This window comes from Pollicipes pollicipes, unplaced genomic scaffold (assembly GCF_011947565.3).
Source record: "Pollicipes pollicipes isolate AB1234 unplaced genomic scaffold, Ppol_2.1 Scaffold_6138;HRSCAF=7277_pilon_pilon_pilon, whole genome shotgun sequence".
In the NCBI taxonomy this organism is placed as follows: Eukaryota; Metazoa; Arthropoda; class Thecostraca; order Pollicipedomorpha; family Pollicipedidae; genus Pollicipes; species Pollicipes pollicipes.
The window spans coordinates 30,007,022-30,026,252 of NW_023596818.1; the positions used below are offsets into that span (position 1 = coordinate 30,007,022).

Sequence of the window (19,231 nt, forward strand, 5' to 3'; positions counted from 1 at the left end):
GAAACCAGAGGTACCCTGTTTGATTCCCTGCTGTGGTCATCTTTTCTGCCAGGGGGAGGGGCAGGTGATGCCATATAGCCTAAGCAGATGAGTGTTGTAAAGCCTCAATGACACATACATAAACCATCAAATCCTAAGCCTAGATCCAGCAGCTGATAGTGACAGCATGACAGCATTGGGATAAATATGGTTCAGGATGCTTTTTTCTCAACATGGACACATAGCCAATGTCAATTTTTCTGAGTTCCTGGGAATAGCCATGCCAAACCCAAGCTGTTATCTACACATAAATGGTACACAATTTCACAAAGCAATAGCATGCTCCAGTACCTCCAGCAATGTTTGTACATGAGATAAAATTTTGCTGGTAGTATGAGCCAAGTACACCTATGCTGTGTGCATCATCTGAAAACCACACCACAATTTAAATGTGCATCACCAAATTAACTCGCTGATGATAATGCGTGGAAAACAAAGCGGTGTGATTTATAGCAGGTAAGTTATTGTTTCCTGAAGCTCTTCACAGGATGGCGTGATATTGGGTGGGGTTATTCAGGATTACTTGTTGGTTAATAATCTGTGATTTCAAACAAGGTTTGGTCATACAAAGCATATGTGCTCTTATCCTGCATTGCTTATATTTTTTCTGTATGACACATGTAAAAGAAACAAAGTCCCTACAAGGGAGTAGAGAAACATGAATAAATGTGTGTATCCTATGAGAAAATCATAAAACTTACACAAAGTTAACAGCAAAATATAGTAGCCTGTCAATAGGATGACAAGTGGCCAGTTTTGCTACACATCCTTGCCAAGATTAAACAGCATTGTCTGATGGAATAATGACAGTAACAAATAAAGTCCAGCAAATCACAAATAGCAAAAATTAGAATGGTGACTACTCTACAAATCTTAAGTCTAAATTGCCAAAATTATTAAAAGTCCCTGAGGGGATTTGCATAGCCTGAACACCTCTCCCTCTCCCATTACATTTTTTCATCCCTGCATGACTATCAGCCTTTGCATTGTGTGACATACCACAGATGAAAATCATTTGAAGCCATTTCAGCCAATGTCTAGCTTGGCAGGCAAAGACATTGTTTCATGACTTCGCCTCCAGAATTCGAAGTTTATGCAACAAGACCGATATGATATAATCATCAGCACAAAACAGTGCATCTTGTCTCACATCGCTGACATTTACAACTTCAAATATGGCAGATGTCACACTTGAGAACCTTTGGCATACTTCACCACCACGAGTCAAATTCGGGTTCGTCTCCAAAACAGCATACACACCACGAAAAACAAAATATAGATATGCTTCAAGCAATTACAAATCCTGACTCCAAATCTTATTGCAGTTGCTAAGCGCGTCCACGAAATGCATGGGTTTCCGACACACCTTAGAAGCTACCGGCAACGTCTTCGATCTGAAATGTCACAGGTCGCTTAAGGACACCTCGCACATTTCATATTACTTCATAGACAACGAAATCCCAACGCCCACCTTTCCAACAGCCCAACGGGACTCAATGCTCGACGGAGAAGTGAGAACGACAACGCACGCTTCCGCCGGTGGCGCCACACACGGTTACACAAGACACTAATGAACATGTTTCTATTCGGATCGCGTGGACCTGGGCAACGTGTAAATGAAGCAAGATATCGTAAAGAATGAAAACGTTCTATAAGTTTTTAGTCTTTCTTTTTCTGGGAAAAAATATTTTGATGATTCAATGCTCTTAAATTTCAGCGTACAGCATAAGGATGAACCTAACCTAACTGGGCTTGTGGCCTCAATTCGTTCTGCCTTTGGAAGAAACGACTCGTGCCATGCTCAGGCCATTTTAAAGATGCTTCTTAAAAATCTGAAGAATAAAGAAGTTTCCATTCTCTCAGTTTCTCATAATGAGTACAATTGGACCAATTCATATCACAAATGTTTTCATGGCATACATACCAATGGCTTAAAAATTATGCAGCATTTTAGGTACATCAACAAAAGTTGTAGTCGAATTCGGCACGGTGCCACTAGGAAGTACGGGCGCTCGTCTGTTCGTGTGCCGAGAAAGTTTTATTCCGATGGACTATGCCACTCTCATGTGTCTGCCCTGTTTCTTATAGTTAAGATATCATTCATTGACCAGTGCTCTCTATTATCGGATTTTCGTAGAAGGTATGCTTTGGACGAAGAGGCGTCTATTTGTGTGAATGGCTGGAGTTCGTCGCCGAAGCCCAGACAACGTAACTCTCCCGGAAATGTGTGGCCATAAACGGATTTTTGTCCACTGTTTTTTTAGAAGAAAACTTTAATGTTGTTCTTTAATTTCATGCCATTTTTGGAGATGGTAGCCTTTTATTATAAAATGTATTCACAGCATGCTGAGAATGTTCTATTCTACATGACATGTATAATCTTCTCCATTTATGTTCATGGTGTGACATGCTTTCTTGTTATGTGCTCACAATGTCACCACATTGCCAACAAATGCAGACACTTTTTCAGGTGCTGTATTTGCTCTGAATAGTAGACACTGCAAATTAAGCCATTTGTGATGTACAAAACACCTTTTTGATCACTCAAGTGGTCCTGGGTCTGTAACTTGACTTCTTCATGATGAAACCTGTTGTGCCATCTCTGTCTCACTTTGATCAAATCACTTGTTAAGATTATTCTTTGTCTTCATCAAAGCTACATTTTATGTCAAGTCAGGTAGTAACAATGTCTGAGGCGAGGGTTGCTGGGAATACATTGGAACATCAAAATAACAAAAGTAGGTGCCGAGTAAGTGTGGTGTGATGTGTGTAGGCTGCATCTATTATTTGTGTCTAGGTAGCTGTGAATACACCCTTAGTGTAATGATAGTTGTGCCCTGTAATAAGGCTCAGAGGCCAGTGATGGTGTGCTTTGTTTGCAATTAAAGCACCACAATCTCAAATGGATCTCACCAAAATCTCCCATGGTGTGCAGATTGCACACCATGTCATGCATGTAATGCTTTGCATCATTAAGTGTGTAGTACCAACTTATTTAGAGTGTGGAAGGTCACATGTCATTGTCACCAGGGCATTATGGCACACTCAGCTGCTCAGGCTATAGGGCATTGCCTGCTGCTCACCCTGGCAGGAAGGACAAGGGCCACAAAGAATCAAACTCAGTTTCTCAATCTTTCTAGATGCATAGTCAGATACACTGCTATACTATTGGTGCTCAGGGAGGCCATGTGTAAGGGAGTGTGTAGCTAGTAGCTACACAAATTTGTGGTCTCCTTAGTCATGCATAGGTATGTGGTTGGTTTTTTCTTGGTGCCCTGTTTTGTTCTATGTTGTGCACAAGTTGTGATATAGTATTGATGGTTGTGGTATGTTGCATATATTTTTACATTGAGCTGTGCCATTTTCTTTTTTCAGATGGCATCCTCTCTTGAAAAATTGGAGACCCAGCTAGAAATGTTTACAGAAAATGTTCGCCAAGCTAGGTATCATTGTGAGCGACTTCCAAGCCACAGGGTCAAGGTGTCTTCAATCAAAAAATGTAAGCTTTGTACAGTATGGTGCAGGTGAACACTTTGTTACCTCTACCACCTTCATTAAATCTTTGCTCCTATTATTGTTAATGTGTTTTTTAAGGGAAGACAGCATTGTTTTTATGACAGGAGAACCCAGTGCATGGCGTTGCCACTTCTATAGTGTACTAGCAACTGCATTAGCACTCAGGTGCCGTGGCACAACTTGGATTTGAACCTGTCTCCCCCCATGTTGAGTGTGGCCTGCAAGGTTGGTCATGCTTGCACTCACTTGGTTATGATGCCCCATTTCATGCATGAAATACTTATTGGAAGCTTATAGGTACCATAATATTAAAATGATGTATCCTTGTACCAATACCACTGCTGCATATGACCAGTTGTTAATGTCTGTGAAGTTAGCGATTTATTCAGTGATTTATGCAGCAACAAGTTTTGATTTCCCTGAAGAAAGGTTGTAGGGTCAATTGTGGTATGAGAACACCAAAAATGATCCTTATTTTGCAATATCATGTGACCTTTAAAGTCAAAGGCAGGGTCAGAAGATGGGGAATTTGATATCACCCAAAATTACCATCCCATTTTCAACTTGCAAATGTCAGAGTATTCACCACAGTCAGAACTAGTGTATGTCCGAAAGTCATGACTTCTCAACGCCACCAGTTCAAGGTCAAACACGGGCTCAAAAGACGGGGAACTCGATATCATCCGAAATTACCAGCTGATTTTCAACTTACAAACATCAGAATATTCACTACAGGAACAACCAGCGTCCGTCAGAAAGCCCTGACCTTTCAATGTCATCCTTAAAGGTCAAACGCGGACTCACAGGACGGGGAACTCGGATATCAGCCAAATGTTTCCGGCCGATTTGAAAACTATAGGCATCAAAATATTCACAAGCGCAAGAGCTAGCGTCCGTCAAAAAGTCCTGACGTCTCAAGGTTGCCCTTCAAGGTTTAACGCGGGCTCAAAGGACAGGGAACTCGGTATCACCCAAGAATTACCGGCCAACTTTCACCTTGCTAATGTCAGAATATTCACCATAGATAGAGTTGGCGTCCGTGAAAACGTCCTGGCCTCTTAAGGTAGCCATTCAATGTTAATATTTCAATATTCCTTGAAGGTCAATATTTAAGGTGAATGTTCTGATGTTTGCAAGTTTAAATGGGCCGATAATTTTGGGGTGACATGGAGTTCCCCGTCCTTTGAGCCCGCGTTTAACCCTGAAGAATGAGCTTGAGAGGTCAGGACATTTTTACAGACGCTATTTGTTTTTGTGGAAAATATTTTGACCTTCGCAAGTTTAAAATCGGGTGGTAATTTTTGGGTGATATAGTTACCCGTCCTTGGAGCCCGTGTTTGACTCTGAAGAATGAGCTTGAGAGGTCAGGAGTTTTTCACGGATGGTAGTTCTATCTGTGGTGAATATTCTGACAGGTTGAAAATCGGCCAGTAATTCTTGGGTGATATCGAGTTCCCCGTCCTTTGAGCCCGTGTTTGACCTTGAAGAATGACCTTGAGATGTCAGGGCTTTTTGACGGACGCTAGTCCTTTCTGTGTTGAATATTCTGGTGTTTGTTAGTTGAAAATCGGACGGTAATTTTGGGGTGATATCGAATTCCCTGTCTTTTGAGCCCGCGTTTGACCTTGAAGGGTGACCTTGAGAGGTCAGGACTTTCTGGCGGACACTAGTCCTCTCTGTGGCGAATATTCTGATGTTTGTAAGTTGAAGATCGGGCGTTAATTTTTGGGTGATATCGAGGTTTCCGTCCTTTGAGCCCGCGTTTGACCGTGAAGGGTGACTTTGAGATGTCAGGACTTTTGGACGGAAGCCAGCTCATGCGCTTTAAATAGTTTGATGGTTATGGTTTTCAAATCGGCCGGTAATTTTGGGGTGATATTCGAGTTCCCCTTCCTTTGAATCTGTTTGACTTTGAAGTGTGACCTTGAGAGGGCAGGACTTTCTGACGGACGCTAGTTCTTTCTGTGGCAAATGCTCTGACGTCTGCAAGTTGAAAATCGGCATGTAATTTTTGGGTGATACCGAGTTCCCCGTCCCTTGAGACCCAGCTTTTGACATTGAAGGTCACGTGATGTTGCAAAATAAGGGGCATTTTTGGTGTTCTCGGGCCACAATTGACCTTGAGACATTTTTCAGAGAAATCGGTACTTGTCGCTGAAAAAGCGCCAAATAAGTCCCTAACTTCACGGACATCAGTTGCTGCTGATAATAGTAATACTATTGCATATACAGTTTTGAAATAAATCGTGTACCACACCTCCTGCCAATGACAGATGATTGTGAATTGTTTTGCCGGACACAATTTACTCCATAATTTTGAGCATAGAAGCAATCTTATTTCTAGAATCCCCCTTTCAGCCAGATGATGGTCAGTGGATTGCAAGAAATTGACAAGTTAAAGAATGAAGTGCAAGATGTGCAAGTTCCTCTTGAGGTGTTCGAGTAAGTTTGTTTCCAGCGATGATTATACATAAATACATATATGCGAAATAACATTTCATGCATATGTATAGCATTACATAGATGTTTTCAGATATCATCGCCTGCCTTCGTGCAGAACTGTGTATTGTGCTGGGTAATAGTGATGATCTACCGAGTTATATTGTAAGTGCTAGGAAGCAATTCCATCAATACCACAGGAAGAATGTATTGTCATGATGAAGCTACCTGCATGTCAGAAAATTGTGTGTCAGGCTTGTGAGGCTGGGCAGAAAGGTTGGGCTCCATACAACCAAGTTCAATCCTTAGCATTTTACATCAAGTTCTGTGTGACCATTACATTATTTTGTTTACATGTACCTTAGCTCATCTGCAGGCATTTTTTTGATGCATGTACATCTTTCTAGCTACATCGATCAGGGTCGAAACCCCCAGCTGTACACCAAGGACTGTATGGAGAAGGCGCTCACGAAAAATGAAGAGGTCAAGGGAAAGATTGACTCATACAAGCGCTTCAAGGCGAATATGAAGGTAGAGCTGTCCCAGGTATTCCCCAATGAGATGGCGAAGTACCGCGCGGTGAGGAAAGTCAGTGAGCAGCCCCCTGCTGAGGAACATTGGGGCTGAGGAACGCTCGGCCGCCTCTCGCTCCATACCTTCTCAACACTGTTCCATATTCATACTCGTTACCATGTTGTTTGCCACGTGCTGTCATCAACGAATATATGCGGGCTGTCAGTGTGCGGTTCACGACTGTGAGCGTGACGATGGCGGCGCGCAGAGAGCCACCGATCGGTTGGATCCAGTGTGGAGCTACCAGACATTGAACTCCCGTCTTCAGCCCACTTGCTGCGCAGTCGTTCTGCGTCCGTGGTTATGAGATGAGCGGAGTGTTCTTACGCTATTGCTGCGTGTGCGGCTCTTCGCAGACTTGGCACAGCCGTGAAGGGAATGCCTCTGACAGCAGTGGGACGTGTGCTGGAGCAGCTGGCTTTCATTCGTTTCAATCGTGCTTAAGTATGGGTCGTGTCCATGGATGCCAGGACGTGTTTCTGAAAGTGTCGGAGGCGGGCACCCTCAAAAATTGTCTTCTTGGTCGCACAGAGAAGACTGGGAAGTGGTCCACCAGAGTATCGGGAACCGACGTCGTGACGACAGATATCGAACATATCAGGCCGGTCCAGATACTCCACGACGCACGGGATCAGTAAGCACGAGTGATGGCACCTGACTGGTTCATTTCTAAGCTATTGGTATCACTATCACGGCATTCACCAATCACGGCCATAGCGTCTATTCAACGTAGCGTTCCTAATTCCTATAGTTCTGACTCGGCATCGCATAATACGCGCTCCGTGATGATAACGTACTGCACGTCATGATCTAAAACAACATCCATGTCACTCGTACCACACAGCAGCGCACCTTCAAGGCGTCACTTAAGCTGAGTGCACCACCATACCGAGATGGTAAAAGCAATCTGCGGGGGCTCGTCGTGGCGAAACTATCAACGTCCAGTGCCACATCGCTCACTCAGCGGTCACATTCGGGGGGACCGGCCCCCAGACGATGCTGGGCAGTCCCATACTTCGCCAACGATCAGTACAAGCTGTGCACACTCGCGTGTCACACAGTCCACACGACGCTGGCGGCAACTCATCCGCACTATCCGAGATTCGGCGCAGCGCTGCGGGCCGGCCTGTCCTCCCCGCCTGGGGGCGCTGCCACCAGCGAACAGAACGTCACAGAACCCGTCCTCTGCGTCGGGTCTCATCCAACGCGCGTGCCGCGGCCGGGCGGCCCGCAGACGCCAGCGCCACCGTGCGGCCGGTGGCGCAGGCTGTGCCTGGCGCGCCGGCCGCCGCGGCGCTAGCGTCAGACGGACAGGCGGCGTCACGACGCGGTAGGCCGCGGCTTCAGCACCAGCTTGCCCGTGTCGTCACACCACATGTTGAAGTCGGCCAGCACCTGGCGCGTGCGCGAGCAGACGATGGACGGCGCCACCACCCGCTTGTGAATACCCAGCAGGAAGAGAACCACTGTGGCAGGCGGGGCACGGTGGTGAACAGCAACATCGTACAACCGCGAGCCACCGCCGAGGTGAGTATCGTTCCAGTTCCTCACGCCAGTATCGTTACGATGGGCGCGACCCACACATCGCAGGGTGAACGCAAATGGCAAACAATGCTGACGAGGAGTGTCAATGTTAGAGGCTGTCACAAAAGCTCTGCGTTGGACGCGTGACTGGTTGCCTTTGTGCATTACATTGCAGGGTGTACCTGGATGGCTCAAATCACAAACGGACAAATGACTCTGATTAAACTTCAATTCTCGAATAGAACGTTCAACTGGATTTGAACAGACCTAGCTCTTTCTATGCAGAGCTGCCGTCACAAGTTAGATGAGTGGCAGCCAACAATTGCTCAATACCAAGCCTTTAACCTTACGTAATGCTCCGAGCTTGCCCTCCACCGGAAACAGCGCCGCCCGCGGAAGTCGCTTACCGAGAGTCAGGGTGGAGATGGCGAAGAACAAGTGGTTGAACAGTGACTGGACGAAGGCGACCTCTGACGTCATCGGGTCAGTCAGCCACTGCCAGGCGCCAATGGCCGTGCACACCGACACGGTGGCGAGGACGACTGCGGCAGAGTACACGTGGGTCGTGATACCTCGTCTGGCAGTGCCAGCCCAGCAGCAGCCGCGCCAGCAGTGGCACCTCTGACGTCAGCCACGTCACGTCACGCTGGCAGTGCCACGTTTGCCCTGGCGTCACCCTCCTCACGTGCGCCAAGACCCACTGGCGTCACGTTGACTGTGACAGCAGTGGTACCCACGCTATAACGGGCGACCGAAACAGTCGCCGCTTCTCCAGCAGCACGGCAGTCGCACCGCATGCTCCAGCCCTGCCCACCCACGAGTCACACTAGCGCACGCGTCGCCACTGCCTGGTCCGCGCCCGCTCAGGACTGGCGCTGGGGCTGAGCGGCGGACCAGGGCGTCACTCACCGCGCCACCGGAGGGCGGCCGGCTGCAGGCATGTGATCACCTCCGTCAGGCGGCGCTCGAACGCCTTCAGGTCTGCAGCAGGGGGAGTGTGCTGTCAGGGCAGGCTGCATATTATTAACACTGGCAGATGCAAGCACACAGTGGGGCATACCTTCTGGAGATCACAGAAAGTGAGCAGGATTTCACCTATGTGTATCTCATTATGAGTGTGCAAGTGCTGCTTGTGTGAACATTTGTGAAGGACTCAACACAAGTATTGGTAACACAAATGGCAGGCACTGCATAATTATATATGTATATATATATATATATATATATATATATATATATATATATATATATATATATATAGTGGCACCACCCAAACCAATTAAGTAATCATGGAAAAGTTGAACTTCAGGCAACAATATGTGGGAGCTCATAAGGATTATGCCTCACCACACCACACCCATAACCTAAATCACATGATCAAATTTAGGACTGTTTTGGGGTAACGCCTCAATCTAGTGATCAAATTAAGGACTGTTTTGGGGTGTACTTTTGAGATAGACAAAACATTTCACCAATGCCATTATCATTCACATGGAATGTCCAAAATCACTAACTCTGCATTGTAAACCATTAGAAATTGACATATTGGGTACAGTCAATGAGCATGATTTCATGAAAGTATCAAAAAAGTCAGGGAAATGCTTACCTTCACATGCTGTCTGTTCAATGGACATAATGAGGCTATTACCTCAGGTGACCTGTAGCGGCAACATACTCAACGTCAGACAAACATCCAGCACAGACAAGCAAGTTTACTCTAATTGGCATGCTAAAAATCAGCCACCTTGGAACAGGGCATGACATTTTCTCTCAAGATCTCTAATTATACATGTCAACTTTTGATGTGTTAGTCATTATTATGTGACCTAGCTGATTTATGTGTTTGGGTAAGGAAGTCAAACAATATAACATTGTGCATTATTGATAGGTTTATCATCATGTCATTTAATTAATTAAATTAGCATTATCATCTACCAATTTTATTGGAAATGCAAAGCTGTAAGGCTACCACATAGCATCATCCATTCTCATGGTCAACAATCAATCCCCTTCTGTCAGTGCTAGACATCTCAAATAAAAGGACCTCTGAAAGTTCCCAAAAATTTATGATGTTATGCAACATTCTCCCAGTGTTTACTTCAATGTACACTGAAAATCATATGGGCCTAATATTTTATTCAATAAATGTCTGCAAATTCAGTAAAGGACATTATTGCCTACTTTGCTATGTAACCAACTTAGTCCACAATCTCATCCACTAAATCAACCAATTTTGAAGAATGCTATATTCTCAGCCCTTGTAGCAGCTATAAGCAAGCAAACCATAGCTATGCTGCATTGCATAAAAGTTCTAGTCAGCATTCCATCATGACCCAAGGATGTCAGTTACAGTCAGATTGAAAAATCTCCATTGAGTCCTGGTCAGTTTCGCAGCCAAAATTAACTACAAGGCACCACTTATCTGCCGTTATTCAAGCACTTGCCGCGGCCCTGAACATGTGACGCACCCACCTACCTAACGCCCGATAGATTTCTCAAATACTCGCGACAAGTGCTGCGATAACTACCGCCCTTTTCGCAGCCTAAGTTGTCCTTTGTTTGCCTTCCCCCGATGCACAAAAAGCAAGCTTTGTTTGCTTTCTTCCTGCTTTCTTTTTGGCTGTTTTCAGCAGTGTCTGCTTAAACAACACAACTATTCCTAAGGTTTAAGGATATGGAATATGTGATAGCAAAGGCGAAAGATTTCGCCCCGCATAACAGAAACAGCTGCGCTACAATTGGAACAGAAAATTAACACCATATGATACCACCATCGAAGTTTTGGTACAAAGAGCAAAAAAACAGTACCAAAGAAGTAAATTGCACTTCATGCCTCGCTCTATTTTTGATAACGTTGGATACTTGGCCATTAGGTCCTAGGTCCATAGTTGGAACATATAATGGGCTGTACGTGAATATGATCAAAGCACGTTAATAGAGAAATGTTATGTTGGTATGATGTGCGCGCTGCCCAAATGCTCGTGGAGAGTGGCAAGGATTCTGAAATCAATCGTTGATCTAAATCAGTCTGAAATCAGAATCGTTGCTAAACACCAAACAAGATCGCCATATAACTACATAGACGTAGTGCCCCAAATTCGAAATAATGAGCCAATTTCGCTAAGCATGGCTCGCTACTCGGGCCTTGACCCGTCATCCTTGTAACCCTGGCCATGAAATGGATTATCTAGTGTTGGATTTCTGGTTGGCGGTCCTAGATTGGGGGAGTGCAAATAAGCCAGGCGCGAACTCTGCAATCTGAGTTGTAGGCATTGTTGAAAACCATGAAACTACATTGCAGTACTGCAGCCAGGGGTGTCCATTTTTGTAATTTATTGTGGGGGGAGTGAAACGAAGGCCCGGCGACCTACCCCCCCCCCCCCCCACTTTTTGCTCACCGGATTTGGCCCACGTTTTTATTTAACGCAATATATGTTTTTAATCTTTGCATGAGTTATAAAAGTATTTAATTCAGGCAGTATAGAAATCACGCAGGGTTGGATCCAAGGTACAGGCACTGGACGCACGCGTCTCTTCTGATCGGCATGTGAAAGTGCCCTTTTAGAGGCCACCTTAGGGCGCCGGTAGTGCTCTTCTTTGGCGGTCATGGGAGGCGACACGCATTTTGGTTGTGGGGGACGGGCACGAGGTTAGCCATGAAGGACTTAGGCCATCCCCATATTCCAGAGCTTTTCACTTTAACCTCACAAACCATCGGGTGTCTCATGACTCTAGGAATGTTAAGTTCATTGCATCGTTTTCCGCTCAGCTGTTACGATTTTATCTTATGGCGAGAGCAGCCATGACTTTTTGTTATGAGAGCGGTACGAGACGCCACTACGCAGAAAGGTCAAAGAAGACAGACTTTGTGTTATGATCCTCTTTTACCCACGTTTTTTTGAGCATCCCCGCCAAAAACATTGGGGACCAAGTCAAAATTGGGGCCCAACTCAACATTGGGGAGAGGGTGGGACCCTTACAAAAGAATGCAAATCGACACCTATGACTGGAATTATAGACACAGGCCAAAGCTGTGATATGAAACAACGTGCAGCTTGAGGTATTGCAGGTTGTGACATCAAAAAGAGTGTACAACTGATAGCAAAGCGGTGGATCGTGTTTTTATGGACGGTGAAACCCCGCAAGGCCTCTTTCTTCAACAATGGTATTGCCTCAATACGTTGAGAATTGGTGCATGGAGTTCGTTTACGCCGGTCGCTCATGCACTGGGACCTGCGCCCTAGTGATACCGAAGTGCGAATAAACCTTCCGAAACGAGAATACTGGTGATATTCGTGACACGTCGCATACTTTTTATGTTTTTTTTTGGGTGGTTTAGCGCACTCACAGTCAAGTTGTGACGGCGTGTAATATATTCGGCTCCAGGTGGCAATTTAGGCTGTTTTAAATTTCGTTGGTGACGGAACAGATCCTGGTGGATGGCGAGGACGCCTCGAGTTAGGAAGTACTTGAACTTGGGCAGGACACTAGGACAGCACGACGGTACTTGGGGCCTGAAAAAGAGGGAGGAGTAGGGAGCACACAATTAGCAGTAAAATGCTACATGTTCGTACCAACTTTTGTGGCATTAAATATGTCGGGAGTGATATGATTTTTCCACCTCCTTGAAGACAGTGTTTTCTCTCCTCCACCCAAGTGAAAAACAATTTTAGGACACTGATGTGATGCATGAAAGGGGTATCCTTTTCCAAAAATGTGGCCTTCTCAATATCCAGGGTACCTCGTAACCCAGAACAGTGGCCCTAGTTCGTAACTGGGCCTCCCGAGCCAACAAGGGCCGTCAGCGCAATCGTTTGACCAGCACCTCCTGGCATGTTGAAGATGGTAACTTCAGCAGAAGAACTTTGAACCCGTAATGCTGTAGAAAGGGCCTTCCGAGCCGGATTTCCTTTCGCTCTAGCTCAGTTATGGAGCACCCTTGATCTGAATTTTGGCGAGCTAAGTTTAGCTACAATGCATTTAGTTTGGGACAAAGGGGCCCCCCCAAAAAAAAATATGGAGGAGGGAAAACATTCTCTCGCCTTCTCTCCCCCTGCCTTTGGACAGGGGGAGTCTTTTCTCTGGGGTGCAGATGGTGACGAACGCATCTTGAGTCATCTATAGGAGCAAATTGTACTTGCTTAAAGATAGTTTTAGCAGGTTTAGACGCCGTGTGATCCAGTACGCATCATCCCTATGGCATCTTTATTCGTTGCTTTATGACACTTGGGGTGAGTCTCCCCCCCCCCTGCTTGTCATAATTAATGACACATTGGCGTGACAAATCACGCATTTCGCATGTCAGTAGTCATATTCTGTTGGTGGTGAATGCAAAAAGCAGCAAACATCCGTCACAAGACGGATGCATACAACATCATGCCACAAAAAAGGATGTGTGATCGATTACCGACGAATCTTCATATTCGATGAGACATAGTCGGCAACCTTTTTTCTCGTGCACATTGGTGACCTTCAGTCGGGTCAAAGTTTATAAGATTACAAATCAACACAATCAGCTGCAGATGGTTCTATGCACCAGACTCGTGAGATCGATGGCCCTTGAACCATCACTAATCGACGCACGATGCTCTATAAGTTATCTATCTTATCGGCAAAAGGACGGCCCTTGGTCAAATCAACAAAACGCCCCAAACTGTAAAGGATGAAAAAGGCCAGCTCGTGTTCGCCTGGGAGCGTTCATTCTTTTGCAGAGACGACTAGACCAAAAAGGATGACAAAAAGGATGACAAAGCTTTAGACCATGCGCGTTTGCAATCTCAGGATCAGGAGCAGCGATGGCTGGTGTTGCAGCTTTCGTGACACTGGACGGCGTTGGCCGCTGCAGGTAACACCAGGCGGCGGGCGCCGTGCGCGCAGGGACGATCGTCGTGAAACAATGCTTCCAAAAGTCTTTAAAATAAATTCGAACCATTCAAAGCTTATACCCGGGTGCTTTTTTCTAAATAATTTTGAGGATGTCCTCTAGTCAAATCAACAGCTACAGTAACACGAAACATAGAGATTCTGGCTTTCATCTTCCAGTTCCTCAACCAGAATACAGCGCCACTTCGCGGTGCTGTGAAGGCTAATCCGTCCTTAATATCAATCTTAAAATTACACAAGTGAAAAATACGCCCCGATTTCTTTTGAACGCACGAATCGATATTCTTAACGTTCAAAAGTACTTCCTTTCAGCTGAGTCATCTTTTCGTCTGCCCATTGGCCGCCGCTTAGTGCCAGCCGCGGGGCCGAAGCCGGGCGGCCCGGAGACAACAACGCCGGGTGTCGAGGCTGCTGCTGACATTTAGCGCCGGGTGTCGAGGCCGTTGCTGACATTTAGCGCCGGGTGTCGAGGCTGCTGCTGACATTTAGCGCCGGGTGTCGAGGCTGCTGCTGACATTTAGCGCCGGGTGTCGAGGCTGCTGCTGACATTTAGCGCCGGGTGTCGAGGCTGCTGCTGACATTTAGCGCCGGGTGTCGAGGCCGTTGCTGACATTTAGCGCCGGGTGTCAGGCTGCTGCTGACATTTAGCGCCGGGTGTCGAGGCCGTTGCTGACATTTAGCGCCGGTGTCGAGGCTGCTGCTGACATTTAGCGCCGGGTGTCGAGGCCGTTGCTGACATTTACGCCGGGTGTCGAGGCTGCTGCTGACATTTGCGTCGGGTGTCGAGGCTGCTGCTGACATTTAGCGCCGGGCGTCGAGGCTGCTGCTGACATTTAGCGCCGGGTGTCGAGGCTGCTGCTGACATTTGCGAGTGTGCGTGTTAAAAACCACGCTACATAACTTTTCTCAGACAACTATTATGGCTCAGTGTTGTACATCTCAGGACGAACATGGGTTAGCCATGTTGAGATTAATTTTGGACCGCATTGTGATCTATCATCTGCGTTCCGAAGGTCCTCAATGTCTCCTAAGAACACAGCAAAAGAAATCTTGAGAAGTTTTTGAGTATATTGGCTTAGAAATAGTCTATTGAACAGTTGTAATGTGGAAAGCGCTGGGGAGTCATCCAATGCAGTCTTCCCACGCCTGATGTCTGCAGTTAATTGACAAAATGCCAACAGAATTGATCTCGCGGTAGCTTGTGGTTTCTCTTTTTGTTCTGGTTAGAAGGTAAATGATAATAAAAGAAGGAACTATGCCCGTCGTTAAAAAGTGAGCTATATTCGACGGTTTTTTATTCTTCAGCATGACCTTTCACCGTCAGGGTCCTTCGTCAGCCTTGTGCCTCCCTTTGGCAGAAGCCGTTTACAAGAGAAGGTAATTTTTGGGGGGGTTCACCATCAGGGGGGCCTTAGTCGACCCTGTGTCCCTTCTTTGCAAGGCTCTGGCTACATATTCTTACATGCATTTATTCGTACATATTCTTTATAGCCCCTACTTACATGCAAAGGCAGATCAGTTCGGCTACGTTGAACGAGGGTGCAGATGAATGCCCGATATATCAGTTCTTGCCTGAGGCAGGCAGCTCCCCGAGAGCCATTTTTTTGCTGTGGAGTGGCGCGAGGGGAGATAATTTGGAAACATATGTTGGTGCCAAATATATGCCTTGCCCACTAATAAGCAGTGATACTGGTCCATAAACATGCGGCAAAAACAGCCATATGATCAGTTCGCGTTCAGTCATGCCAGAGATAGCCAGGCCAGTCTGTTGGCCGCCGACGGCAGACGAAAGCAGAGCTCAGATAAGGAATGACTGAAAAAGGCATTTATTCTGGTATTTAGTTTTGCAAGAGAAGCTCCGGTTTTATGGTTTTTGTTGCATTGCTTTGGGTAGTTAGTACCTGAAACTTTCTAATTTGTTTCCGCTTGAAATGTCGCGATAAATCTTATTTTTGCAAAGCAGCCGGCGAAATCTAGGCGCATGAAAATACTGGTGCACTATAGGCTACTGATTCCCTTCAAAAATTCTAACCGGCCTGTGTCCATGTTGTATTTTGACATCTACCCTGTGCGGGGAGATCCCTTCTCAATGACCCAAAGTGTCTGCCTGGCCGTGGAAGGCGCATGCAAATTCTGGTGCACTATGTGTCAGTGGTTGCCATTAAAAGTTCTGGCCATCCTGTGTCCAAGCTGTATTTTGACATATACTATCTGAAGTCAGATGCCTCCCCAATGACCCAAGGGGCCTACCCGGCCGTTGAATTTCGCCTCCCGTGGGAAAACGGCAAGGTTGAAATGGACAAAAAACCTAAGGAAGCGGATAGTCTTATTTGCCAAATGGCATATATGAGTACAAAAGGAAAGGTCGTGCAACAGTGCGAAACAGCTATAGATGCATATTTAGCACAGTAAACATGACTTAAATTATTTCCAACACGTGTTTACTGAATTAACCGCAGGCAATGCACACCATCTCCACCGCTGACCACCAGGCGCCGCTGCTATCTGGTGGTTGGTTGCGTAAGTCGAGGTTCGCTTGCCGGCTACGAAGTAGCATTTGCAGCACCATCGGTGTCCGGCTCAACAGTAGGCTTTTCATGTTTAAGTCTCATCGAGTGACATGTTTTAAGCTATTTGTGGGTGCCTGGGTTTCGAGGAAATTAGCTTCCCAGTGTTCACTGTCTCTGATCTATCAGGAAACCTTATTCAGAAAAGCAGGAGGGCTCTGCCGTGCCTGTACGCATGTCACGAAAGCACTGATTTATAAACGAATTTGTCACGTGACAGGTTTGCCCTCGGCGCTGAGAAGACTTCCTCTTTATCGTCATTTTGCAGTCAGGTTTTCGTGGGCCGATCAGTAAGGCTGACAGAGTGTCGGGCCAGGGCAGCAGAGATGCAGGTTCCCAACACAGACATGGCACGCCGGATGCCTGTACTGACCTGGGCTGATCCTCACGTGCTCACCATGATCCTCACGTGCTCAAGGCCCGTGACAGTTTACACAATGGAATGAGTGTGGAATCATGACGTCACTGAGCATAACTCGGTGTTGCAATAATAGTTGATTTCAGCTTGGAATGTCCCTTATTGCTGAGCCTTTTGGAAGCTATGGTTGGGGCTGGGAACAGTGCTTCCACATTTACTCCACAGTCATTGGATGGGACGAACCTCAAATATGTCACCTGCCAATATATATTTCTTGCTCAAGAACAAGCGTAGGAAGTGTTTCTACTGACATTTAGAGCAGCATCCTTGATCATGGACATGCAAACCGTAGGAAAGGGTGGGGGGGGGGCATGCCCCTGCATGAACTTTGTTAAAACTAACCATTCCCCCCCCCCCCCACACACACACACTCTACAGATAACTGTGATGCTACTCTCGCGTTGTAAAAGGACATTAAACAGGCTTCTTGCTTTCCCACTCGCCTACTTTTCACTGCCTTTCACGTATTGACTTCCCACGTATCCGTCTTGATATCAAAACACAACTTACAAATGCCTCTGGTTTCCATTCCCTGTCTGAAAACAAGACATGGATGCCCAGCGAGCTGTAAATGCAGGGTTGGCGGTGATTCAGATCACATGCAGGCGGGAGAGAGCATACGAGGATAAGCTTATTGTACCGTTCACGTATCATGCGTGTAACCATCAGGGAAGCACACCTCGTAGATGGGATAAACCTAAAACAGTGCGACTGCCACTGTGTTTGACAGCAACCACATGGCCAAGGCGGGTCTGAACGGGCACACACACCGTACTACTATTGTGTTGGTCTGAACGGATACACACATCGTTACACTACTGTGTTGGTCGGAACGGGTACACACACCGTACCACTACTGTGTTGGTCTGAACGGGTACACACACCGTACCACTATCGCGTTGGTCTGAACGGGTATACACACCGTGACACTACTGTGCTGGTCTGAACGAGTATGCACACCATGACATTACTGTGTTGGTCTAAACGGGTACACACACCATGACACTACTGTGTTGGTCTGAACGAATACACACCGTAGCACTACTGTGCTGGTCTGAACGGATACACACCGTAGCACTACTGTGTTTGTCTGAACGGATACACACACCGTACCACTGATGTGTTGTTCTGAACGGGTACACACACCGTGACACTACTGTGTTGGTCTGAACGCGTACACGCCCTGGCACGGTACTGTGTGCACTGTATCAGACATGTAGGATTCGCAAGCGACAGCATGCCAGCGGAGTGGATGTGGGAAGTAGCGCATCACACTCGCACACGACAGGCGGGATAATCAGTCATAAACCATGATCTCATTCATCCCGTCATTTTGTCGTCTGGGAGAAACTCCACAGAGGCATCTGTCCCGGGTGGTTTTGCCGCATCGGCTCGATGGCTGCTGACGCATATCACACATACTGCCGTCGATACGGTAACTGCATGTCCGCAACTCCTGTCCCGAGCAAGTACCTTTCGCTGGCAGGTAGTCTTTTGTCTTTATGTGCATCGCCTTGATAAAACCTTGACTTAAGCAAAAACAATGCAAACGTAGCGATGATAACGTAGGTGTGACAATTTACTACAGCCGTGATACTTGGGAGAGAGGCTTAGGAGATTTGGGTCACCAATATAACAGATCAATCAGTGCAAAATGGCAGTGTTACATCCGAAGGAGGCTCATTACTTAAAGCTACCAAGATTCACTTTTGAAAGCGAATTTCACAGGCCCAGTTATCGTCTATCCATGAGAATCACCCGTGTCTTACGCACATCTTGGAAGCATGCGGTGGTATAACTCCAAAAAACATAGATGTTGTTTACCTGAATCTCGAATATTTTCCGTTCAATTCGGTCTGAGCTTTCAAAGCCTAATGTCTGCGATAAGCAGCATCCCTGTGATGCAGTGACATATTTCAACTGTCCAGTTCCGCGCATCCTTCCTCTTTGCTGTGCAAATCAACGCTGTCTCTGGGTAGAATAAAACCAGGATGACATGCAAGCAAATCATGCGTAAAGTTCATTTGAAATGAGGCAAGCGACCGGCAGTTCTTGCACGCTGGGCATATAAGATTACATGCGGCCAAAAACGCATGGCTTCACACCTGCCTGATTTGAAATCTGCTCGGCCAATGAAAATCCGGGAAGTGGCGATTAACACCACCATTCGGAACGACGAAATACGTGAAAAGCTTGCGATGTTCTTGGTCATGATTGTCATTCTCTCACGAAAAAGGTGGTTACAAGCGTCCGGCTCACAAACTCTGAGTAA

General features: G+C 46.4%; 2 protein-coding genes across 3 annotated transcripts; one reads left to right on the plus strand and one right to left on the minus strand.

The window, feature by feature from the left end:
• Positions 1-3,414: 3,414 nt before the first annotated feature.
• MED10 (mediator complex subunit 10) lies at positions 3,415-6,732 on the plus strand. Its single transcript, XM_037229198.1, is given in 4 exon segments — positions 3,415-3,477; positions 3,479-3,552; positions 5,929-5,997; positions 6,402-6,732. Coding segments are annotated over 4 exon segments (426 nt in total). The 3' UTR covers positions 6,622-6,732.
• Positions 6,733-7,862: 1,130 nt separating this feature from the next.
• Cnep1r2 (CTD nuclear envelope phosphatase 1 regulatory subunit 2) lies at positions 7,863-10,755 on the minus strand. Of its 2 annotated transcripts, none has more exons than XM_037229548.1 (5): positions 10,624-10,755; positions 9,698-9,749; positions 9,001-9,072; positions 8,499-8,633; positions 7,863-8,033 (listed from the first exon to the last, which is right to left on the minus strand). In XM_037229548.1, exons 2-5 carry the CDS (start codon positions 9,723-9,725, stop codon positions 7,888-7,890), a joined length of 381 nt encoding a protein of 126 aa, XP_037085443.1. In that variant the 5' UTR covers positions 9,726-9,749; positions 10,624-10,755; the 3' UTR covers positions 7,863-7,887. The 2 variants fall into 2 exon arrangements, with proteins under 2 accessions (XP_037085443.1, XP_037085442.1); XM_037229547.1 differs by having other exon boundaries at positions 10,568-10,755.
• Between the last annotated feature and the right edge of the window lie 8,476 nt (positions 10,756-19,231).